The sequence below is a fragment of the Triturus cristatus genome, chromosome 1_2 (genome assembly GCF_964204655.1).
Source record: "Triturus cristatus chromosome 1_2, aTriCri1.1, whole genome shotgun sequence".
Taxonomy (NCBI): domain Eukaryota; kingdom Metazoa; phylum Chordata; class Amphibia; order Caudata; family Salamandridae; genus Triturus; species Triturus cristatus.
Genome location: NC_140580.1, coordinates 1073898500 through 1073924429, shown reverse-complemented (window position 1 = coordinate 1073924429; position 25930 = coordinate 1073898500). Strand labels below are relative to the sequence as shown.

Genomic DNA, 25930 nt, shown 5'->3' with positions numbered 1-25930 from the left:
TCTATTGTTTAGGAGAAACCCTCCTTCTGCACCCAGAACTAGAACTAGGTAAGGGTTCACTCCTAAGGGCTTGTTACTGTGTAGTATAAGGGAGATAATGTAGGTGACGGTGTATATTACCCGGGCCTATATTAGGGTGCCTATATGAAACATAACAGTTGAGACTCATGGCCCCACTGAACAAAGTGCAGCTACGGTAAGGAATCGGAAGGAGGCCCAGTGGTGGTCAGTCAGCACCGAGAAAGGACCTGCAGTGGAAGTGCAGCTAACGGCACCAGTAGCTCCATGTGGCCTAAAGGTGTCCTAGAGAAAGCAGGCATTTGCTTGAAGATTTGCAGCATGGCCTCTTTAAAGGACTCCAATTGTTGTGGGGATGACAGCCCAGGAAAATCGGGGAACACTAGGACCAGACTTAGAATGGGTTTTGCGGGGGGAGGGGGGGGGGGGGGGGGGGAGTGCTGACTGCATTGCTTCTTGTCAGATCTAGAACAGCGAGAGGGGGCGAAATCTCCTTTGGGCCATCTTGCTTATGTAGCGTGACTTGAACTTACCGGAGAACTTGGATCAGGATTTGGTGTGGGACCCACCTCACAATTTGGAGCGGGAATGCGCCTTGGATCAGGTTTGGAGATGTTGCTTTCAGCGTGACCATCACCGGTTTTCCAGGACGTAGAGTTTTGGGGAGCACTTATCACATGTCTTTGAATCGTGACTGGAACCGAGGCACCAGAAGCAAATATCATGAGGTTCTGTGACCAACATTTGCTTCCTGCTGCCATGGCACAGTTTGAGAACAGTCTTTTTGATTGAGACAATTTCCCTGGCACATGGTCTTCTTTGAATTTTGGTGTTGATACATTGGCTGAAGTACACAGAAAAAAAGCATTCCACATCAGCGCACAGAGGTGGCACCTATATATGGATCTGGACCATCATTTACAGAGTGGAGCAAAGCCGCTGCAAAGTACGAGAGCACCACCGGCCAGTGCTCTGGAGCATTTTCTGTTAATATATCCAGATTCAGCCTGGGCTTATTCAAAAGGTGAGGAGTCTGCAGTTGGAAGTATCCAACAGAAAGACACTACACTAATCAGGATTATGGCTCTAACTAGTCAAACGAGAATCCAGAAAAGAATGTTTTAAGTGCTATTCCTTCCGAAAAGTCTGATCACTCCTACCCCTCTTAAATTGCCTTGAATAATCTTTAAATGTGGCATACTAATTCTGTCAGGCACCTTCCACTGCCTCATGAAGACATCAAGGGCACGGAGAGCATCCAGATGAATAGAAAGCCTCAAAATGGAAGGATTCAGAAACTAGTAAAGCAAGTAGTTGAATGCCCGTGTTCTATCTTATATGGGGATGTATCTCCGGTAACAGTTCTGTCAATATATTTTCCCTACTTGTCACCAGCAGGTACCTCATCGTCAGAATCAGAGAATTCAGACTGGCCAGACACTGAAACATTTCTTAGAGGAGTTCCATGTTTCTTAACCAATGGATCCTACTTATTTTTCTGCCTGCAAAGCAACCAGAGTTTCTATGACCAGCCTTTAAAATCTTTCTTTTCCTTGCCTGGATATTTTAGGTGAAAAGAAGGAAGAACAGTCATGTTGACCCATCTTGAAAGGAACCCAGTAGCCACAAAAGTCAAACCCAGACCATATATTAGTAGCATCAAGCACTTAGTTCTGAAAGGACCACTGTTTAAATCAGCCTAGAACCATCATTCAATCACTTCTGTGTTGCCAGGAGAAATCGAAACCTGCACATGCAAACTCATCCCCACAGTGCAGTGCCAGTGTGCATCCTTTAATTGCGCTCAGATTTCTCCGGTGTGAGAAACTGAGGAGTTTGCTTGATCAGGTGCCCTTGTGCCCAACAAGAAATTTAACTCCTAATCAGCAGAAGGTATGGATCTATTTAAGCTTCTTGCTTGCCTGAAGCTTCCATGATGGCGAGTGTCTCTTCAGAGCCCAGTAATGAAGGAGTATCTAGAATCCTTGACCGAGGTACAAAGCCAGCAGGAACCAGTACATCATAAAGTGCTCACCTCAATGCTGACATTTTAGTTCCCCTCACCCTCCTCCCCAAACAACTATGTATAACTAAGTACATCCAGGTAGCTCCACGACTCTTTGCTACTAGCAATGCTAATTATAAACTGCATGAATTCCTGCCCAATGAAACCTGCAGTTGAATAGAAGCAGAATAACAAACATTGAAGATTTATCACAAAGGATGCTCGGCCACACTCAGTCAAGTTCAAAAAGATAGGTCAAGACAGTGACAAACTCAGAAGACCAGATGGAAGAAGCCCATGCTTAAGTGTTACCCTACACCCGGTGAATCACGACCTCACAGAGAACAGATTTCACATTTGACTTAACAGGTGGTCACCATTAGGCTGTACTTGGAAACTGCTGAACCTTCAAGTGACCATTCCCGATTCCATTATGTTATCTAAGGATTTTATATCTTCTAGAACATTGTAGCAGCTTATCCCATCTCTGGCGTATAATATAAAACACATGGGGATCACAAGAGAAGTTAATGTACCTTTACGTCAGCGTTTTCCTGGGCATCAGGGACCCCTTCCTCATCTGAACCTTTTCCTTTCAAGAGGAGGATATTTTACATTTTGTTTGGATATTTCGCATTTTTTCTGTTTTTGTGATGTAACACAATGGGCCTCTTTAGTTTAAAATTCTCTTCGGAATGATATACCAAGTGTCACAGGTAATTTTTCTTAAAGGAACCCCACTCAAGAATTAGTGTTATCTTAACTTCCTACTTGTAGGTCACAGCTTACTGCTCCATTGTGATTTTCCTCCTAGTCTTGAACTTCTGTTTATTACTAATGTACCTTCTGTGTGCCACTCCACATACTTCTGGCATTTAACTTTGGCTTCTTCCAATTAGCTTATTTCTGTTTCCACCTCAATAACGCAAAAGGACACGTCTCAAAAGTCCTTTCTAAAACCCGCAATTCTAACTTCTATCATGCCTATGTTTATTTTGGTGCTCTTTCTAAGGCTGTACATGGTTTCTAAATTCTTCAAAAGCATGTCTATGTTTTGATCTGCTCAATCTTCTCCTTGACCAGGAAAACTGGGCTCAGTGTGTGCTTTTGAGGCCCATCGCTTTTTGGACTTTATCTTTTACATCAGATATAAATCCAAACAAGTGGGACGGATGAGACTATTGCAGGCTCCTGTGCAACAAGTGACAACAGGAAAGCACTTGCTCAGTTTGGCACTGGCTGGTACTATTTCCTCCACTACCTAGGTATTCATAGATTTTATAATGTGTCTATTATGCTGCCTGAGTTTGAAGTCAATACATACAAAAATAAACTTTTAGTGTTACATCTCAATAATAAAGTTGAAAGAGAGGTTTTTCTACAATTATTTACCACAACAATGAGGTATCCTCGATAATTCGGTTTCAGACAATTTTAATCGAAAACAATAGTTTTCTTATTTCTGTTACTTCAAACTTTAAATTCATAACGTGCACTAGAGTTCACTAGCTTGCTGGTATACTCGTTCTATTAACCCACTGAGTCTATGTGATTGTTACTCACCCGTAATTCATATTAAAGGGCAAAATTACACTCTGAAATGATGTTTTGTGTATAAAAACAGTTTTATAAGAAAACGTGAAAAATAATATAAAAACAATCAGTACGGTCTCCTAAACGTTGCTGTCTGGCAGGCCCTACCATCATGCACTGGAAACTAATCCCCATATGTGAGAAAAACAATGGGGGTAGTTATCAGTTGATTCAAATTGCCAGCTTTTCTTTTCCCCCTCAAAGTAAACCTTTGGCAGATCCTATCGATGTAACACAAAATGTTGTCCACTTCTTATTTGAGAATCCTTCCTGGAAGACTTTACTCTAAAGGAAAAAAAATCCATATATTCTACAGATTGTCTCTCTAGGCTTTCTTAGGGTGAATTTTGAAACACGAACTGGGTCTGCCCAGGCTCCTTTCTGCCGAAGTGTTTCGACCCTCAAGCTGGACTGTGCTTCTTGAAGGAGGGTCTTTATCAAAGCTAATAGGTTTCCTTAAAACTACTTGCTTAAGGTACAGGATGGGAGTTATGGGCTAACATTGGTGCTAAATAGAAGATAAATTCTACCTTGTGTTCTTTGTTGTGTCATGCCTTGCCTCATCTATGGACAAATAGTTCATCTTTTTATTGTGTTCGTATTGTCAGAAAGAGAATTGTGAAATATTAGACCAAGCCATGCTTTGCTAACCATCAATTCTTAGAAAAAAGCACCATCAAGTACAAAAGTCAGCTTAATGTCTTTTATAGAAACAGTGAGACTTTCTATATCTTTAAAAGCACTCTTAAATTACTTACATTGGCAACAAAATGTGACCATGCTACTGAAGACTTTTCATAGGTGTATTCGCTCATTACAAGGCTGCTCCTTAATCTGGCTTTCCCAAGACACCAACTATGCGTCTTTGTATGGTGTCCAGGTGTTCAGTCGCATGGTGCCATGTTGATCCAAATGATCTTTATAATTGTGGACCAGTCTCCTCAACAGAAGACCACTCCCTGTTATCTTTAAGCGTGTGATGCCACCTGTGCATTCTTGTCCTGGGCTAAAGACTCTGGCTTTCCTAGGGGAGAGACAGCATTCCAGAAATTATTCTTTCTTCAGCGCTCTAAATGTTATTACAGTGGGGCGCATATTTTTTTATTACTGATTTGAGAGGCGTCGGATATTGGCAGTAAGTTGTTACACAATAAACAAGCATTTACAATGCAATGGTCTCGGCAATATTATAGGTAGAGCTATTGGTATTGCTCATTATTTTTTTATTATTTTTGTATCACTAAATAAATGGCATTGTCATTTCTATTGGCACTTAACTTTTTATGGCACCAGAGAGAACTGCAACCTGGACTGGACCCTCCAAACTAATTTTGAAAGAATCAGGACCTCAGGGGCAAGGTATGGCGACGGCCGATGTTACAGCACTGTCTAGACAGATGTACCATACTACCTTTCACAACTTTCTTGCTCTCAGTTTTAGTGACCACGATATCATCAGGACAGCCAGAGGTGGAGTTGGAGTTGGAGGTTTCGACACAAGAGTAAGCCTTTATCAGCTTCCCACCTGGAAAATGTTTACCGTAACTTCTCATGAGGGGCTTCAAATCTGTATCTCTGCTAGCCACTCAAACCAAAACAGCAGGTTTCTGGGTAGCCATACTCATGTCAGCTGCTAAACCCATCACCTGGCAGGGAAACTTATGATAACCATGACAATCACCAGAACCTCAGAAAATCCTTACACTCTAGGTTTTTCTTCTGTTAGCTTGTCAAACTCATTTAGGCAGATGGACTTTAAAAAAAAAAAAAAAATCTTTCTTATTGAGTTCTAAAATAGTTGTGGTCTATAAGAAACCCCAATGACACAGTCAACACAACAGTTACCACAATGTTAAAATAATATATATTTTGACCACATCTAAGCGTAGAAGTTCAGATGAACAGAAAACCATGGCTGATAATGTATATTGCAACAGACACACTGGCTGATGAGGGGTGAAACCCCGAAACCTGTCCTAGGATGCTTGTTTCTGGTCTAGGGAGGACTTGACAGTTCAGGCTGGCCTATTCCCATGAGACACAGGGTCAAGACTGATTTGCATATGGCTGGGTCTAAACTGGGGTGGCAGGGTGAGCAAAAGAATGATGGATTTAACCCAGATCTCTTGCCTGGGGGTGAATGTTTTGATTTGTTCTGCATTCCATCCATTAATTGTGTGTCTTTTGCTTTCTCGCCCTAAGTGCGCCAGGTATGCCCAGACATGGGTCCTGGGCTCACTGTGCCACTGGAATCAAGCTATCCTGGCTGAAGAGGGGTGAAACCCCAAAACCGGTCCTAGGATGCTTGTTTCTGGTCCAGGGAGGACCTGGCTTGGGAGTTCGGGCTGGACTGTTCCCATGAGGCACAGGGTCAAGACTGATTTGCATATGGCCATGGAGCACGCCGCCCAGCTCACACAGCTCAGCCCCCTGCCTGGGCCCGGCGCGGGAAGGAGGTGTGTTAGAGACTGACCCGGGGACGCAACCAGAGACCAAACAGGAAATGGACAAACAGCGAGAAGAAAGCCCTGCGGGAGGACACCGAGCGCGGACAAGCAGCTTGACTGCAGCCAGACACGAGCGATCACATGGACAGTGGCGAGGCCGCCGGGACTGCCAGCCCATAGCTGCTACTTTTAGGAAACGTAATCTCTGCCCAGCCTCATTAATAGCATCCTCAGGAGTACAAAAAAACATACAAAGTATATTTTTAAATAATTTGCAAAATGATGTCAAATGTTCCTTTGAGGCGGCGATTAGCCGAGAACGTCACTTTTTTTGGCTGAAGTGCTCATTCCTACTCTCACTGATTTTGTTTAAGTTTACGAATGTTCGCCTTCCTGGTAGGTACGCTATGTTGATCCTTCGGGAGCCCCGGATGGTATTTTTAAATTTTTGATTCAGCAATTTGCATATCGTCTGGGGGCAAAGGGGGTTGTCGGTTGCAGGAGGGAAAGTTCAGTTGAGGCTTAAAGGTAACCAATGCACTTAAAGCAAAGCGTGTACCTTGTTTTTTAAAGTTATTTTTACTACCTTCTTTGTCAATAGACCAACCAAGGTTTTTATATCAAACCAAAGGGAAATTACACGGCTAGAATATGGACTGTTCGAGTCAATAAACTGTGATAGTTTAACTATGTAAATACTGTTGTTGTAAAGAACAGAGCTTTGTATATTTGAAATGTTTAAAAAAGATTGCACTCTGTGTAGCGTTGTAAACCTGTCTCCTGTATCACCTGCTGTGTTGTAGATATCATAGTTACCCTAGCAAAACATATTTATGTGCAAAGAAACCCCGATTAATTTAATTTATTAACTGTAGACGTTTTTGAACCCTTCACAAAAGCAGCATCACATCGTATTTTTGTGAGTTTATTGTTAACACTTCTCCTGACGTTCAGGTGAAGCGGTGCCCTTCTGAAAATAAAATAAAAACCAAACAAACAAAAACACAATTTAACAAGAAAAGCGTGAACTGGTCAATACCGATCGTTGTTACGCCAAAGAAAGAAAGTTGAGTTTTAAGATATTGTAAAACAACCCGGTTCACACCAGCAATGTGATGCCTAGCGGAAGGAGCCTGGCGTAGGGACAAGAACTTCTGAAATGCGCTGTAAACTGCTACCTAACAGAAAATATTCTACAGAGCTTTAAGTGACTAGTATTACCCCAACTAAACGACACTAGTTTCTTTATCCACCACAAAGAGATGAAAGTCGGAGCAAGAGCTCCGTGACTTTCGTATGTTTAACCTGCAGGGTCCCAACCCACAGAAGCAGCAGGGAGACGGACCACCTGGGCTGCCGTACTAGTTTGAGCATGCTGCCCTTCTTTTAACGTGCTGTTGCGAGAGGGGAGGGGGCGCTTTGCATGAAGGAGGGACTCCTGTCTCGTGTAGGCTTTTGAAGGGGTAGCAGGTATAGCAATTCAACCGGTCGTTTGTTTTTGCTAATAAAATTGTGCCTCCCTAGACCCTACCTTCCCGCGTCCACTGATCACGACATTTGAATGGCCCGTCTGCATTTCTAGGCAGGGGATGAACCGCACCATTTCGTGTTCGTAGTGCAACACAGCCCACTACTATATGATCATACGCATTCACTCACGAAGCAATCAACATTCAATGCACCGCTACTGCTGCTGTTTCATGATCATTCCAAGCATCTCCAAGTGTGTGCCCATGGTCAAGGGTTGTGCAGCCCGCGTGCGCAACAGACCTGAGATCCACCTGTCAGCATACTCTGCGCTGCCTCTGAACGGCTGGCAGCTCACCCTGCCCCACGAAGCACCAGGGCCCTGTTGTCTGTGCCTGCAGGGTTCGAGGACGCACCGGGCCTCGCAGAATTGTGTGAGTGTGTTCGGGGGAGGGGGAGGGGGGTGGTTGTGGACCACGCACTGGGCTCCCGAGTTCTCGGCTGCAACTCGCAAGGTTAACGTGCGCATTGGAAATGAAAGCGCAACACTACACACGAGACTACAACTAACACTACCCTCTCAAAAACAAAATAACTCACAATGGCTGTTAGCTCGTACTCTTCAGAAGTAACTCGATAAGTATTTACTACTCCCCCGAAAGCCATATTTATTGTCAAGTTACTGGTCCTGTTGGGTTGTTTCAATAATCGTGTACACAAGGATAAAATTAAATAATGTATTGCGTAACTTTTTTATTCCCCTTCGTTTTTCTTCTGTAACTTGAGCAGAGCGTGTCCTAGGGATTGGCTGTAGCTGCCAGGCATCGGTTTCGATTGTATCTGAAATGAACAAAAGCGCGAGGGCCGCTGCGTCCCCAGGGCACTGCTCGACACATACAATGGCCACCTTAGAGCGAGGACAAGGCAGAGATGCCCTCTGCTGGGCTGGGCTGCTCGCATGCGGTCCAGCAGGAGGCTCAGACCTCTAGGGATCTGCCCCTCCACCCGGCGAGGCTCCAAGGGAAGCACCTAGCAGCCCCCTTCACCCGAGAGTACTACATTGAAGGCAGTGCCCATCCCCCGCCCTGGGAGCAATGGCGGCAACTAATTGATTGCAATTATCAGCAATTGATGGGTGCGAGAGGGAGACGTTACGTCAAGGATGCGCGGTAAAGCACAAGTCTTCGGTGCACTCTCGCTGTCACCACCTCCGCTTCATCACTTTATAACCCAATAGTTATTGGAGCAAATGGCATGTCTTTTGTTCAAATTAAACTCGCCTAAAAGGCTCTTTCCTCGAACACCGGTCAAACCTCCAATTCGCCCTCTTCCGGGAACCAGGTGAGAAACATAACAAGACAAAAATAAACTCTAAGCTCTGTACTCGGGTGTCGACTCACCGACCCTCTTTTAGTCACGTCTCAGGAATATAAACACTTACCAAACATCGGTGTACAAAGGCGACAAAGCAGAGTCGCCACGACGCTGTTTGTTCACCCTCTGTCACCCCTGAACACAGTGTGGTTTAACGTGACTAAGATCCGTAAACCACGAGGTTATATTTGTTTATGAAAGAACTTACCTGAATGTCGCAGTAGACGCGAGAGGAGTCAACAAACCAACTAGGCGGGCAGCGCGAGAGAGCAACAGCAATCAGATCCTCACGGCCTGACGATGGATAAAAAATGGCGGATGGGAGCTTCCAAACTTTTTCGGATTCGGGGGCGTGTTCCTGCTGTTCTAAAAGGGCGTGGCTAAAAAGTGGAAAGAACAGCAACGAACACGCCCCCGAATCTGAAAAAGACGGAGCCTATTTGGAGGGACGGCTCTCTCCTTCAATGGCGGGCCTCCGTTTAGGAAGCCAGCCAATGGAGGAGAAGCAAAAAGAGAGGCGGGCTAAATAGCCACTCTAGGAAACATTAAATCTTCCGACTTCCGGTTCTGCCTTCGGCAGACCGGTAGTCCTCGACCTAAAAATGAAGTTGGTGTTTCTTTTTCGTTTGGCTTTGGTGACGGTAACATCTCTCAGTGGCTGCGTGTCATGGCTCTTTTCTTTGTTTTTCTTAGTAATTCGTTCAGGTAACCTGTTTTTGGGTTGCCTTATGAATTTCGCTCCATTTGCTAGTAGCCCTGCTTTTTGTACAGTTCATCCATGTTCTAAAATATTGCCTGATGGGCACTATTTAGAGGTTACATGGATGAATTACAAGTGAGCAACAGTTGTGATAGGCACAATTACGAATTAAATGCGGAGTGACACATGAAAGGAAATGGCTATCGTCTCAATATGTATGCCCTCCCACCCTTCTTACTCTTATTAGGACAATATTGTTGATCAGTTAATGCATAATCAGAGCATTCCATGTTGGCCAACAAGTTGGCATTAATGTAGCATAGATCAGTGATGCTCGTTTGAAGCGTGAATTTATGCTTTCACAATTGTTTCCTTATAGAACAGAGCTTAATTACTTCTTGCTCAGTAATTATTTAGTTGGCCTGGTGCGCTTTGGCTTACTGCTAGAATATAGAGCGAACTAATTGATTCATTGAAAAACCCATCATTCAGGACCTTCAATCCTCTCTTGGTGGGGGCAGATCGCTCAGACAGAGCGAATGCTCACTTCTCTCCCACATCGCTGATCATACTAAGTTGGAGGCATCCATCTTTCTTGGTTTTCTCCCTCCGGGGCGTATTACGCTTATACTCCGCTGCATTTCTCTGTTTGCTCATCAGTCCCTGGTTGATGTTTGACACAGACACACCCACGTTGATCACTTAGAGCGGTTTTGGAAATTGTGTGTGGCTGGTATCGATGCCCATGCCATCTTAGTACCTGGCTCTCCTTTAGCAGCAGGTAGAAGAGCAGGGTATTACAAACAAAAAAGCCCTTCACTGAACCCTCAGGTTTGTGGTGGGAGAACTTCATGGCCAGACTAGCCATTCTGCCATTTCCCCAGTAGACAGCAGGCTAGGAAGCGGATGGGCTGCCATAACCAAACTATGCCAGCCTGTCACCGTTCTAATCAAAACCTCCTGCAGTCTGTGGATGGTCGGTACATTTTTGCCAAGGCCAGTTTTGGCTTCCAGACCTGCTCTGGAGGCTTTAACCAGCCGATTTCTACTATGTTCTCAGAGAGCTTCTCATGTTGGATTTGGAGCCAAACATTCATACAACTATTTAACCGAGGGTCCAAGCCACGCCCCACCAGTAATCCTCAATGATCAAAGAAACTACAGTTGCTGTAGTCAAAAGTTGACCTTCCCAGTTCAGACTAGCGACAAAAACAATCTTTTTTAGACATGGCATTTTGGGCTTTGGTTATTAGGGTTACTATTCTTCCTTACCTAGACTGTACAGACACTCTTAATACAGCTGTTAATGCTACACAGTTCTAAAGACTTCAAACAATACTAAATGGGGCTGGCTAATTTATTATTTAGGGTAAAGAAATGCACCCCTCTTGACTACCTTTTGTAAACATCTGCACTGGCTCACTGAAACAACCAGTATTTTTTTTAAAGACATATCGGGTCAAAAAAAGCAGCATGCGATGAATGCTTACATCCAAGGACGTTTTTGAGATATCATGCCCCAGAAGAATGGTGAGAGTATTTCTGCCACCATTTGGCAAAGCCTAGTGTGACATCATTACCAATGCCTTTCCATGGTGTATCACTTTGGAAAGCCCCATCACTATCTATCCTGGTCACTTAAGACCACCTTGATGTTAGGAATGATGTTACGACCCATCTCATTAGGAGACTTTGTTAGTTGTTGTTGGGATGTTTATGATTGCACGTTTATTGGATGCCCTTGACATGAGAGGGAGCGGATAATTTGGAAACTGTGGATCCATTTTCAATTAAAGCAGGTATACATTTTGGACTTGGCATTTATTTACAGTTAAAGGGCATCTAACATTTTCAATGCAAGATTTCTGGCTATACATTTACAGTACACTACTTTTTAGCCTGGATTTTTTCACAAACAACCTAATACTCTAATTGACTATAATTCCTGCCCTTAACTACTGGAGGATTGATTATCTGTAGTCAAGTACCGTTGGGTATCACAGTTCTATATATCCCTACCAGTCAAACAAACAGTGATGGTCCCCATCAGCCACCGCGTCAGCGTCCCCCTTGCTGCCTCTGTGATTCCTGCCTTTTCCCGCCGTTTTTCCCGCTTTCCCGCTCCCGCCGCTGTCTCCCCTGCGGCCCCGCCCCCCCACGCCTGATTCGCCACCCGCTCCCCCTCCCATCTGCTCCTCCCTCCCTCACCCCCTTCTTAATATACGCGCGCAGCGGGCGCGCCTAAGGCAAGCCCGTCTGCATCTGGACCACGCCCAGCGCCAGAACCCCTGGACCCCACGCTCGCCATGACGCCAGACGCAGAGACGACGTTGACTCCCTCCACGCAATCAACGCCGGCCGACACAACACCTGCTTCCAGGCCGCCCCAAAACGGACCCTTCTCCTGCCGCACCTGCAGCTTCACCTGCGACAGACTCACCAAACCTCCTAGAACTGGACCCAACAACCTCCGTTGCATTCTGCTCAACACTCGCTCCGCATGCAAACACGCCGTCGAGCTCTGGGACCTGCTCGACACCCTCGCCCCAGACGTGGCCTTCCTCACCGAGCGACTCCTCGACACCCGACATCGCCATAGCCATCCCGGACGGCTACAAGATCACCCACAGGGACCGCGCCAATGGAATCGGAGGAGGAATAGCCATCATCTACAAGTCCACCCTCAAGGTCACCACCCACGCAGACGACAACCTCAACACCGCCGAACACCAGCACTTCCGGATCCACACCGACCCCAACACCACCCTCAGAGGAACACTCATCTACAGACACCCCGGACCCTGGGCTCAGTTCAGCGACTCCATCGCCGGCCTCATCAGCACCCACGCACTCGTCTCCACGGACTACATCCTCCTCGGGGACCTGAATTTCCACCTCGAGAACAACAACGACGCCAACTCCGCCACTCTGATCGAAAACCTCGCCAACCTCGGCCTCAGACAACTCGTCACCGCACGCACCCACGCCGCAGGCCACACGCTGGACGCCGTCTTCTCCACAAGCACGAACATCGCCTTCGACCACACCTCCGAACCCCACTTGGCCGACCACCGCTGCATCCACTTCACCTTCAAAAATCCAACCACGCACCATCACACCCAACAGCTGCCGCGCCGCTGCTGGAACAAAGTCACCGAAGACCAGCTGACCACCACCCTCGCCCAGAGCCCACCTACCAACCCCACCTGCCCTGACGCCACAGCCCGCAACCTCAGACAGATGATCGACGACTGCGCCAACACCCTCGCCCCACTCAAGAGACAATCCAACAGCCACGCCAGCAGGAGAGCCACCTGGTTCACCGACGAGCTCCTGACCTCCAAACGCGCCTGCCGTAAACTGAAGAAGAAATGGCTCCACAAACGAACGCCAGAAAACCACGCAGCCCACAAGGACGCCACCCGCAGACATCACCACCTCATCAGACTAGCCAAGAGATCCTCCTTCAAAGACCGCCTGGATAACAACACACACGACTGCAACGAGCTCTTCCGCATCGTGAAAGAATTCTCCAATCCTGACGCCAGCGCCAAACGACATCCCGCCCTCACAAGAACTGTGCGACTCACTGGCCATCTTCTTCCACCACAAGATCGCTGACATCCACGACCGCTTCAACTCCACGACCGCTCCAACGATGCACGACTTCACCCCCCCCCCCCCGCAATCACCAACAGCGCCAACCGCCTGACCTCCTGGGCCAACGCAAACACCAACGACAACGAGACACGCAAGATCATGAACTCCATCCACTCAGGATCTCCGTCAGACCCATGCCCACACCACGTATTCAACAAAGCAGACGCGGCCATCGCACCCCAACTACGGAAGGTCATCAACATCTCCTTCGAAAAAGCGACATTTCCGGAAAGCTGGAAGCACGCCGAAATCAACGCCCTCCTCAAAAAGCCCAAGGCGGACCCCAAGGACCTCAAGAACTTCCGACCCATCTCCCTGCTCCCGTTCCCAGCAAATGTCATCGAGAAAATCGTCAACATTCAACTGACCCGCCACCTCGAAGACAACAACATCCTGGACCCGTCCCAATCCGGATTCAGACGAAACCACAGCACCGAGACAGCCCTCATCGCCGCCACAGACACCAACTGGACAACGGCGAAACATCAGCCCTCATCCTCCTGGACCCGTCAGCCGCATTCGACACGGTCTGCCACCGCACCCTAAAGACACGCCTCCAAGAAGCCGGAATCCAAGAGAAGGCCCTTGACTGGACCACGTCCTTCCTCTCCGGCAGAACCCAGAGCGTCCGCCTCCCACCTTTCCGGTCAGAAGCCACCGACATCATCTGCGGCGTCCCCCAGGGCTCAGCCCGACGCTGTTCAACATCTACATGGCCCCCCTCGCACAAGTGGCCCGCCACCACAACCTCAACATCATCTCATACGCAGACGACACTCAGCTCATCCTCTCCCTCACCAAGGACCCCCACACCGCCAAAACCAACATTCACGAGGGCATGAAGGCCATCGCCGACTGGATGAGGAGCAGCCGTCTGAAACTGAACTCTGACATGACGGAGGTCCTCATCCTCGGACCCACCCCCTCAGCCTGGGACGACTCCTGGTGGCCGACCGCTCTAGGGACAGCACCGACACCAACCGACCATGCACGCAGCCTAGGATTCATCCTAGACTCCTCCCTCTCCATGTCCAAGCAAGTCAACGCCGTCTCCTCCTCCTGCTACAACACCCTACGCTTGCTCCGCCGGATCTACAAATGGATCCCGACCAAAACAAGAACAGTGACACAGGCCCTCGTCAGCAGCAGACTGGACTACGGCAACGCACTCTATGCAGGAATCCCAGCCAAACACCAACGGCGGCTACAACGCCTCCAAAACGCCTCCGCCCGACTGATCGTCAACGCCCCCCGCCACAGCCACATCACTCCCCTCCTGAGAGACCTGCACTGGCTCCCATCAACAAGAGAATCACCTTCAAGCTCCTCACCCACGGACACAAAGCACTCCACAACACCGGACCAGCCTACCTGAACAGCAGACTCAGCTTCTACACCCCCACCCGCCAGCTTCGCTCCGCCAGCCTCGCCCTCGCAGATGTCCCACGCATCCAACGTACGACCGCCGGCGGCAGATCCTTCTCTTACCTCGCCGCCAAAACCTGGAACACCCTCCCAACCCACCTACGACCTACTCTCCTTCAGAAGACTCTTTAAGACCTGGCTCTTCGAGCAGAAGCGTCCCTCCCCCCCCCACCCCCCCTCAGCGCCTTGAGACCCTCACGGCTAAGTAGTGCGCTTTACAAGTACATTGATTGATGGTCCTCTCATGGTACAGTGATGCATACACCTGCACTTCTATGGAAATGTATTAGGCTGGCTGCATATTTGGGAATTCCAAGGCATGAAAACGGACCATTTATGGAACATAAAAAAGGGCTGATCCCAACAAAGGAGAGTCATTCAGAAGTCATAGAAAAGGTAAAGTGAATCTCATAGCTATGGACATTTGTACCTATTAAGAACTCCAAAATCTACAACCGTGCGGGGCTTCTTCCATAGATGGAGCCTCGAACGCGACTGTACAACAGCAAGGGGAGAATAAGCATCACTATAGTGCTCCAGAACAGGTCTTGTCATTCTGGAAGTTATCGACAAGAGGAGGAATCAGTGTGACGTTGTTGCGCAGTAACCAATCAAGATTTCAACAGTGGGAGTACATGATATTCAATACCCTTATCCTCGCCCAGCACTATTGCTTCAGCACATCTAAATAAAAAAAATAAAAATCATGCAATGCTTGGTGCAACAGTTTTTGCAACTTCATAGAGCTGTAATTAGTTTAACATTACACAGTTTAATGGTATTCATTTCAATGAACTCAGAATGATGAAAAGCTAAATTGGCTCGGTTGTGTCAGGATAGGAACTTGTCCCTCTCTTTCTCTATTTATGTTCATCACACTGCCATCACCACCACTTCACTGGCACGAAAAGAACAGAGTTAGATGGGCTAATCAAGAGAGATAATAGAAAACCTTAAAGTTCGAAAGAGGCCGAGCCAAGGAGGCCAGCCAAAACTCCATTTTAACTATTTATCAAATCTATGCATCACCTTCTGTGTGCGTCCTCTTGCATGACAAAGGTAAATATTTTACCAAATGATTAGGCTTTTGTTTTGACATAAAATCAAGTACAGAATACAAATGGCTAGACTGATCATTGAATAAAAGCGGCCATTAAAAAGGCTACGGTTGACTTTACTTCTCAAAAAAATACCTGTTAAAAAGCCAGATGTACAACTTCCTCTAATCAAAGTCGTACGCTTCTCTCTAGAAGTATATGCACCAGAAATCACTGATCGCTACAGAAACTCCTACAAAATTCCATGAAATCAGAAAGAAAAACAGAATGCATTTTTTAGCACAATGCCATGCCAGAAGCGTTATTCTTCATTAAAAAACACAATAGACTTCTTCAACCTAACAAAACAAAAAAACTTTCCTCCCTAAGCACACACGTAGCGGTAGTCCTCATCTCAGAAACCAGCTTCAACATTCCTCGTTCTTCCACACAAAATAGCAGCAGAACCTCTCCAATGGCACAGACCCAAAAGGGACTTATACACAAATCATGTCCAAATCCAATCAGTTTGCTTCAATAAACATATTATAAGGCCTCCACATTTCATAAAGCTTTACAAGCATGCTTTATCTAATGCCCTCTGAGTCACAATCTATCAGAAACACCTATGTGTTAAAAAGAAAAAATATGTATAAAGCAGCAATATACACCCATGCTTTTGCATTCAACTACTGGAAGAAAAAGCACAACAATGAAAAAAGGGAAGAACACCCAGATAGATTTTTTTAATTAATGTAAAGAAACGTGACATTCCATAATTTACAACAGCATAATTCAACTGAACACCACGAGAAGCAGTCTACTGGCCTTCAGGTTTACTTTGAAGTCCGTGTTGGACCTCCATTTGTTTCCTCTTGTCTTTAGCCCTGGTAATAGTCATTTTAAAGAGTCTGCAGTACAGTTCCATGGAAGACAGAGTATCATCATTACCAGGGACAGGATAAGTGATGAGGCTGGGGTTACAGTTTGTGTCCACTATCCCAACAGTGGGGATATTCATCTTGGCAGCATCCCTGGTGGCTATGTGCTGCTCAAAAACATTGTTCATGGTGCTGAAGAAGACAATCAGGTCAGGCAATCTGACCCCACTGCCATATTGGACATGTGAATTGGTTAGGAGGCCGCCCTGCCAATACCGGGTGTGGGCATACTCCCCGCAGTCACGTGCCGTGTTCTCGATTAGGTGAGCGAACTGACGATTGCGGCTAATGAAAAGAATGATTCCCTTTCGATATGCGACATGGGCAGTCACATTCAGTGCCAACTGGAGGTGCTCAACTGTTTGATCCAGATCAATAATGTCCTGTTCAAGACGGCAACCGAAGATATAAGGCTCCATTAACCTGAAAAACAAAAAACAATATATTCACACAGGATCAAAACTAGATGGAAAAAGATGGACAGAAGTCAAATCAAGTGGTTATTGAGCTTCGATTTGTTTTCCAAACAAACTTCTTAGTTGAACCAGATTTAAGTAATCCTACAGAAGGTAATCTTGGGCAAATCAGTCACAAAAAATATAAGAACGTCAATAGAAGAAAAATAGACCAAATTAAATGAAATTACCGATGCCTCAGAAAACAATCTACTTCTAAATACCAGATAATTTAGTGAATACGTTTGCATTCTAAAAATTAAGGAATCCACAAGATGAAATCTGACAAGTGGGTGATTTAAAATAGCATGCATTTAGAATACAAAAATATTGGAAAATATACAATAAATTATTAAACAAAACTGACGGAGTTGCACACATGAAAGTCCTACTTCCTTTATGCTGAAAGCATTCCTTATATAAGCATCTTCACGATGAAGAAAATTCTCGAAAGGAGTCAAAGCAGTCATTCATTTGCATAACAAGTAGGAAAGGAATAAGCCAAGGCAGTGGTTCTTAATTTGGGAACCGCGGTACCTATTCTGGGAGATCTGAGACTGTTTAGAAAATTAAACAATTTTATCAGATCCAGAGGACACCCATAAACAAGCATTGAAAATGCAATAGGCCTCGCCTTTTATTAAGTTAAAGCCATTTGCTTTGCTATATAATATCATTAGCAAAGCAAATGGCTTTAACTTAATCAAAGGCGAGATCTATTGCATTTTCAATGCTTGTTTTCTCCTTCTGTCCCCTTCGCTGCCCCCGTGATTGTGCCTTTTTTTTTCTCCTGTCCCCTTCGCTGCCCCCGTAATTGTGCCTTTTTCTCCTCCTGTCCCCTTCGCTGCCCCCGTGATTGTGCCTTTTTCTCCTCCTGTCCCCTTCGCTGCCCCCGTGATTATGTGCCTTTTTCTCCTCCCGTCTCCTTCGCTGCCCCTGTGATTCTGTGCCTTTTTCTCCTCCTGTCCCTTTCGCTGCCCCCGTGATTGTGCCTTTTTCTCCTCCTCTCCCTTTCGCTGCCCCCGTGATTGTGCCTTTTTCTCCTCCTCTCCCTTTCGCTGCCCCCGTGATTGTGCTTTTCTCTCCTTCGCTGCCCCTGTGATTCTGTGCCTTTTTCTCCTCCTGTCCCTTTCGCTGCCCCCGTGATTGTGCCTTTTTCTCCTCCTCTCCCTTTCGCTGCCCCCGTGATTGTGCTTTTCTCTCCTTCGCTGCCCCCGTTATTGTGCCTTTTTCTCCTCCCGTCTCCTTCGCTGCCCCTGTGATTCTGTGCCTTTTTCTCCTCCTGTCCCATTCCCTGCCCCAGTGATTCTGTGCCTTTTTCTCCTCCTGTCCCCTTCGCTGCCCCCGTGATTCTGTACCTTTCTCCTTCTGTCCCCTTCGCTGCCCTGTGACACAACCACACACACAAATCTGCGCATGTGCACACAGCATTTCACCCTGGACCGATGGCTGCGGGGCAAGCTGTGCGGATCGTCGCCTAAAATGCAGCTAAACTCAATGCCGATGACAATGGGGAACAGCTCAGGATTTGAAAACCTCCTCGCCTACACCGCTCTTATGAAAAGCAGCAAAGGCTGTACACTTGAACTTGGCTACACTGGACAAGAGGCCGACAGCTGATGCACTGTACTTCAATGCGCTGTTACAGAACTTAGCTACACTGGACCAGAGGCCGACCGATAATGCACTGTACTTCAATGCGCTGTTACAGAACTTTGCTACACTGGACCAGAGTCCTACCGATAATGCACTGTACTTCAATGCACTGTTACAGAACTTGGCTACACTGGACCAGAGGCCGACCGATAATGCACTGCACTTCAATGCGCTGTTACCGACCTTCACAAGCAGTATTGTGCTCTGTACCTCTAACAATGGAGACCACCCCGTGCTTACACCACCAGCGTGAACAACACAACTACTACTGGAAGTTACTACGAATTACCCCGCAATCAGTACGTAAGGGAGGAGAAGGGAAAACGCGTCGTCGCTGCCCGCACTGTGCAGCCGAAGAAGGAGGCTGTGATGGGGTTACTGTATTCTAGCCCCCCGTATGTCTGTATTTTAAGTGTAACAACCTCCCTCCACGACTGCACCAGACAAAGACCGAGTCCCCCTCCCCATACCTCTGTGTGTTCGACGAAAGCACTCTTATTCCTTACCTGGTCTTCTCGGGGTGGTCCTCCTAGACCCCAGAGCGTTCCCACACACCACAGCCAAATAATAAAGAGCAAGGACGTCCCGGACGGTCCCATCGGTCCCTGGATGAGGACAACAAACGCCTCCAGAAAGGCTTGCGCGCAGTGCCGAGTCTAAGGGCAGTCTTCAGCCGAGGTCTGCGCGCGGGACAGAGCGTGAGCGCAGGAGCCCAGTGCGGGGGAGGCAGGTCTGAAGCTGCGACGGACTGGAGTGCTCTGTGACAGGAGTGGGAGGTGGCGGAGAACACACTAGGGCAGGAAGCGAGAGAGCTGGAGGGCGCCCTGACACCACCCTCCACGGCAGCAGCAGGCGGAGAGTCCATCGAATTCAAGCAGGCGGGCACGGCTGTTTACAAGTCATTAACCCACGCATGAAAGGTTTTCACATGGCCCCATAAAGATAAGAAAACCTTTTACCACAGACGTAAAGGAACCGAGCCAGTCCAACTGGGACGGCTCGAAAAGAGAAAAGTGTACGTCACTAGACGCTCTTTTCCAATGACTGGCCACCATTTAGCATAAACGGTGACGCCACCCAATGGAAAAGAGGGGCGGGGCTTAAAGCCCACTAGAGAAATCTCCTCAAATTATTAAATCACACCAGCGAGACTGCGCATGTCTGCGCAGTATTACGCCAGGCGAGACCTAAAAAGCAAAACGTAGAAATGAAATTTTAAAAGAAAGACTTTGTTAACGTGAAAGCAGTTGAAACTGGAGGCCCAGAATTAATTTGGTACTCTTCTCTTGATTCGTGGGAGCAGTGAAAGTACAGTGAATATTAGAATGAATGACCGGGGGCCTCAACGGCAGCACCCGCAGGCAAAACTAAGAGAAGAAGCACTAGGAGCAAAAAGACAGTGATATGAAAGTGATATGCTAGAGTCTCGCATTTTGTTTAATCTTTTAGAAATAAAACCACATTTTGAAAAGTGCCAACATTCCCAGTAAAGTAAAAAAACAAATAGTTTATTTTTTGTTTGTGAATGAACGAAAATATTTCACATTATGTGTTAAGTGTATTTATTTGATGTATGGTTGTTCTGATTGTATTTGTTTGAGGTAAAAATTGTAGAAATTAGTCTTGGGTTACAACGGTGATTTAGTAGGGTGCACGGAAGTCAAAAGGTTAAGACAAAAAAAATGGTGCCTCTTCAAGAAGCCCCAGCTCTGGTGTAGCACAAAGAGAGCTGCTTAAATGTGAAACTTGTGTACAGATGCAGCTGAGTGAAGAAGTGTAGAGTACCTAAGAGACATTAGAAGACTGTTTTAAAACTGCAAAAATGGGGCACACCTATGAAGGCTGCAGGTTTCAAGGAGACAAAAGAATCAAAAAGTCAAGTGCAGTGTGAAGTCAGTCTGTTGAGCATAGCTGTATCCGTGCTCTGATGCTAGAGTGTGGTGGATCCTTTAAGAGATATACCTTTCCTCTCCCCCACATCTGCTTTTAGCATCACTGTGCACTGCTTGACAGGGGAATCTTGCAGTGGACAGGGACTGCACAGTGTACCGACGGTCTGCACTGTGCAGTTTGTATAATGGGCAATGTTTTGTTCTGCAAGTAACTGAATACAGAATATGGGTGCCAATCCATTTCAAGTTTGGTGATTTTGAGGTTGCACAAGTACTGTAATGTGTACACAGAGTGCTATTTTACTGTGACATACCCGTTCTGATTCAGTTTCTAACAATGTGTAAGGCTGAGTGGTGCTCTATAAATATTGTGAATATAAAAAAGTTGTTAGGGCCTACCAGTCTGCTTTCATCTTGCTGGACTGTACAGAGACTAGCAAGAGACTGTTTATATATAAAACAAAGTAATAATATCTTGAGCCTGCTCTGAAGTGCATCCACTCAGCAAGCACGGTGACAAAGGTCTTCAGGTGAGCTGCAGCTGCGGATTGACAGAGCAGAACAATGTGTGTGTCATCGTACTATAAAAGTCAAAGTATGTTTATTTCAGTTAGTTAAAAACATTACATTTCTTGCAACATAGAATAAAGATTAGAATGTAAAAATAATTTTCAGAAAAATTCTAAAATAGATGACAAACGCTAGGGAATGCATTATCCAGGGGCTGTTACAAACCAATAGTTTAGCTTTTGGTGGAAAGAAGTTAAAGAAAAGTGCATGGATTAGTCGTCTATGGGCCACTCGGGCACCAGATGTTATAGCTCCTGGTTTCCCATGCGAAAAATGCCGGGAAGAACTGACACTGCTGGCTGTGAGACTATCTTATGTTCATATCGCAGTCTTGTTAGAGATTTATTGCGGCATGTTATATTGTCTTTTCCATTCTTCCAAGTTAAAGTGCAAACGTGATAATGCAAATTTTGCTATAAAGTGCAGAAAATAAAGACTGATCTAATACAGGTGGTATCGCCACAACGATGCATTATTATTTTCTTTATATCCCGGGGTAAAGATAGCAATAGTGATACTAATCGCACACAAAGAAGCATACATTAAAAGCAATATTACAGGCCCATATAGACAGCTCAAATTATTTATTGTGCTGACCCTTTCGCGGTCAGTAACCAGTCCGCTTTTATAATAATTCTTAGGTCTCGCCTGAGCCAGCGCATGCGCTGTCTCAGGCGAGACATTTAGTATACGGGTTTTCAAAGTGCTACCCACCGGTTTTTGCTGGCCTAAAGCTTGCGTTCACGCGAAAGTGCACAGCTGTCAGCTTTCAGTGCCCGAGGCGCCATCTGGAGCATGATTGCTTTCACTTTTGGAGGTGCTGCGCACGCACAACTCGCGTGTTTGCCGGCGCGCATGCACCCCTGCTTTTATGTTTTTTGCGCAATCACTTTCCTTTTCCCGCGCGGCCAATGCTGGTTTAAAGAGCTTGCTAGTTTTTAATTACAGCGCAGGCATGCTCCGCCGTATCTTTAACTATGGCGGCTGCACCTTTGTTTAATTGGAACACTTCCATCGATAGTTCACAAAACCATCGCCAAGCCGAAGATTATTTTGTGCCTCTAGATGGCAGCACGTTTAATTCATTCACTCACGGAAATAGTGTATAAATTTCCAGATGGCAGCACGTTTAATGCATTCACTCACGAACATGCAATGTATTTATTTTTATAATACTTGTGTTATCATACGTGTTCTGTTACTACCAGCGATGTCCCGCAGCATGTCTACTTGTTTCTCGCAGGCGGCAGAATAACACCAACGTTATAAAAATGCTCAAATAACAATAGAACAGCCGCCGGACCCCCGCAATTAAACTGTGCGTTGAAGTAAATGTGGTTTAGGGTAATGCCGTGTACCCTGCTATACAAACAGCAACCACTAAAGAAACTGCAGCTGTGCTCACTTTGGTTCATCCATTCATTATGCTATGCTCACGGAAGGGCTCGTATTTCTATACTTCACTTGTAACTTGGGGGGTAAAAACAAACACTCCCAAATATTAGAGAATACAGTGATTTACTAACTCTTGTCTTCGAACATCCAAGGAAGCGTTTGAGACCCTTGCATCAGCATCGGCATAAAAATAATGAACTGCTCTCACGTTCACACCAAAACCTGAGAGGCGTGACACACGGTGCGTAAACGAGAGCGCAACACTAGGACTCGGCTCCCCACACTACTCACTGTCTGCCCTGGTCATAGTGACTGGAAGAGGGAGTCTTTGCTTAGATGTCACTTGAGAGCAGCAATACTCAAAGCACGTTCAGGAGCCCGGGTGATTTTTTAATATTCATTGTCCAATCCCTCCCATGATGCACAACAGCGCATGGGAAACAAAGGAAGCGAATCACATACACTAAGACCTTGCGAATGGCTCAGTCACCAGCTCCTGCAGTGAAACAACAGATTTCAAGCCATGCTTCTTGATTCTTTTTGCCATGAGAGGTCAAACGTGTGGGTCAGTTTCTCATGGGCTCATAGACATAATGACAAAATATTTTTGCTGTAATCGGGACGGAGAGATGAGTAGAAATAGCTACAGTTCTCCTGTATTCTGCAGCTTTCTGTATTGGGGTGAGGGTGAGCAGAACAATACATGACGTGATTTTTTTAATGATAGGCTGGAAATGTGTATTGAGCCATAATATATATGTGTGTGTGTGTATATATATATATATATATATATATATATATATATATATATATATATATATATATATATACACATATATACATACACACACACACATACATACATATACACACACACAAGTTCTTAATTATAATCTACCCTCTTAAGTAAGAGCACCACCATTCACCTTTTTGTTATAAACCAGCGCAATAAATGGAAATATAGAGGGGCAGTTACTCACTCTTTAGAGTACCCATTTGCTCCTGTGGAGTGCCGGTTCTCTCCCATTAAAAGTTTTGCAGCAGTACTGAGAAGTGTAGGTATTCTCCCTTTCAAATTGAGGAAGTGCAGGTACTGAGTAACAGACGGTACCTGCACATTTAACACACTGTTACAAATTGCTTAAATATATACTTCTCTTTGTCTTCCTAGCATGATAGTGGATAGAATAAGTCCTGCCTTACAATTTAATAAATAGTTGCTATAACCATATTCCATTGTATCTCTATTTGACCTTGCTCCCACAGACCTCTATTCTTACTCCACTATTGGCTATCAAAAGAAACCTTTGTTAACGATTCGGTAAATTAGTAAAGCAGTGTTTGTTCTATCCTGTAATATGTCTTATGCATTCACGGCATTAGTAGGACTGATTTTTTTCTGCCAGATATGCACATTTGCGTTAAGTGAAGCGCACAAAATACAGTGAATTGTAAAATGCAATCGTTTGCCATCAAGAAAAGTGAGATAGAAAGGTGGATTTAAAAGGACCCTCTCCAAACCAAATTCAAGTGAATGGTATCAGCCAACAACTTGGCGCCCTGCCCTCTGCGTACTACTTGTGACCCAAGATATCTGTCCAACAAGCACTGACATTACCTGTTTCTTCACTGGCACGATCAAGGCCTGAAATGAACTGCCCTTAGCAATCCGTGCCGCTCCGAACTTGCTGACCTTTAGAAAGGCCCTACAATCCTGGCTCTTTTGCAATTAGGCTCACAAGTAGGTGTTGATCAGGAAGCTAGAGCCAGGACACCCCAGGGTAACAGTGCGCTATAAAAGTTCAATTAATATTAACATTTAAATATAGCGGTAGCAGTAATTATTCCTGTAAAATGTAGATAGGCAGTAATTGCTCACTCAACTACACGCAGGCAAGCCAATGGTAGGGTAGAAGTTACTTTTGTGATTGAGGCACACAAATGTGAAGTTTGCTATTCCTGGGTAAACTTTCCAGCAGTTGATAACAAATACACAGACAATTCATAATACACTAAGGCAGCACCTCCAGCTGCATATAGACCTTATGAATACTTAGAAATACCATTACCATATCAGGAACATTAAAATTGGATCCATGGCACCCTCCCACATAAACAACAAAATGTAAGACTGGGTCCTTTCATTAATGATACACACCATTTCTAAATACAGCAACCTTAAATATCGGTGAAGTACATCCTTTATATAATCACTTAGAGTGTATAGAAACCTAATGCAGTAGGTTATGCGTACATTAACAATTGCCCCACAAGGGTTATTCAAGCTAGGCCGCCACATTTAGCTGTGCCTGCCATTAGTCCAGTCACTATTAATGCCATTACGGATGGGTGAAGTACCCACCAAAAGGGAGGAAATTCCGTTTTGGATTGCACAGAAAAAAAAAAAAAAAAAAAATCAAAAAAAAATCAGACTGAAGCAGTGTTTACCCATAAGGGACCCCAAGACAAATTTAGAATTCTCACTGTGTCTTCAAATTGGCATGATCCTGCCAAGTGAAGATTGTGCGACATGGGAACACTGTTTTTGCCTCCATATATAAACTACAGTGAGTTCTTTCAGGTGCCACAATTCTTGCACAAGAATTGTGAAAGATGTTAAACATTCAACATCAGTACAAAATGATCCCTTTGGAAAAGGGGAGGGTCTTAGTATTAAAGACTTTATTTTCATTCGCTGTCGCCAAAGGAGAACACATGCGTGTTAACTTTTTTTTTGGCCGAGAAAATAATCTAAAACTGAAGAAACCACAAAACACAACAATAAAGACAATTTCTAGTTTGGTATATTCATTGTCATATCAAATTTATCAACATCAATATATGTATAGTACAACGGAGGAATGAGAGCAAGCTTGGAGCTGCACCTCGAATCTACTGGAAATCATATACTGTTCACGAAAGGAAGTAATTGAAAAGAACTGTGGAATTATAATATCCCCCTCAAATACGAGTGAACTCCAGTTGGGGTCTATGGTGCATATATTGATGTTGAGCCTCGGGTGGGAAACAAGCTGACTCTTTGCTCCTTTTTAGGTCTCGCCTGAGCCAGCGCATGCACTGCTCTGGCGAGACATTTAGTAAGTGCTACCCCATGTTTTTGATGGTCTAGCGCTTGCGTGCACACGCCTGCCAGTTTTCCCGTCCGAGTCTGGACCGCGATCAGTTTCACGGGCATATATCTATCTCTCTCTCTCTCTTCTTGTTTAAACAACAGCGGCGAGGGTAGGCTGCATTCTAGTCTCAGGTTACTCGTTTTCTTTTACTTCTAGGACTC

At 45.5% G+C, this 25930-nt stretch overlaps 1 protein-coding gene across 1 annotated transcript in view; it reads right to left on the bottom strand.

The window, feature by feature from the left end:
* Nucleotides 1-16441: 16441 nt before the first annotated feature.
* The window catches only part of MRPS2 (mitochondrial ribosomal protein S2), a 75999-nt gene continuing 66510 nt past the window's right edge, over nt 16442-25930 (bottom strand). The window contains exon 4 of the mRNA XM_085612870.1: nt 16442-17090. Coding sequence (XP_085468996.1) covers nt 16547-17090 — 544 coding nt within the window. The 3' untranslated portion in view covers nt 16442-16546. The remainder of the gene's footprint in view (nt 17091-25930) is intronic.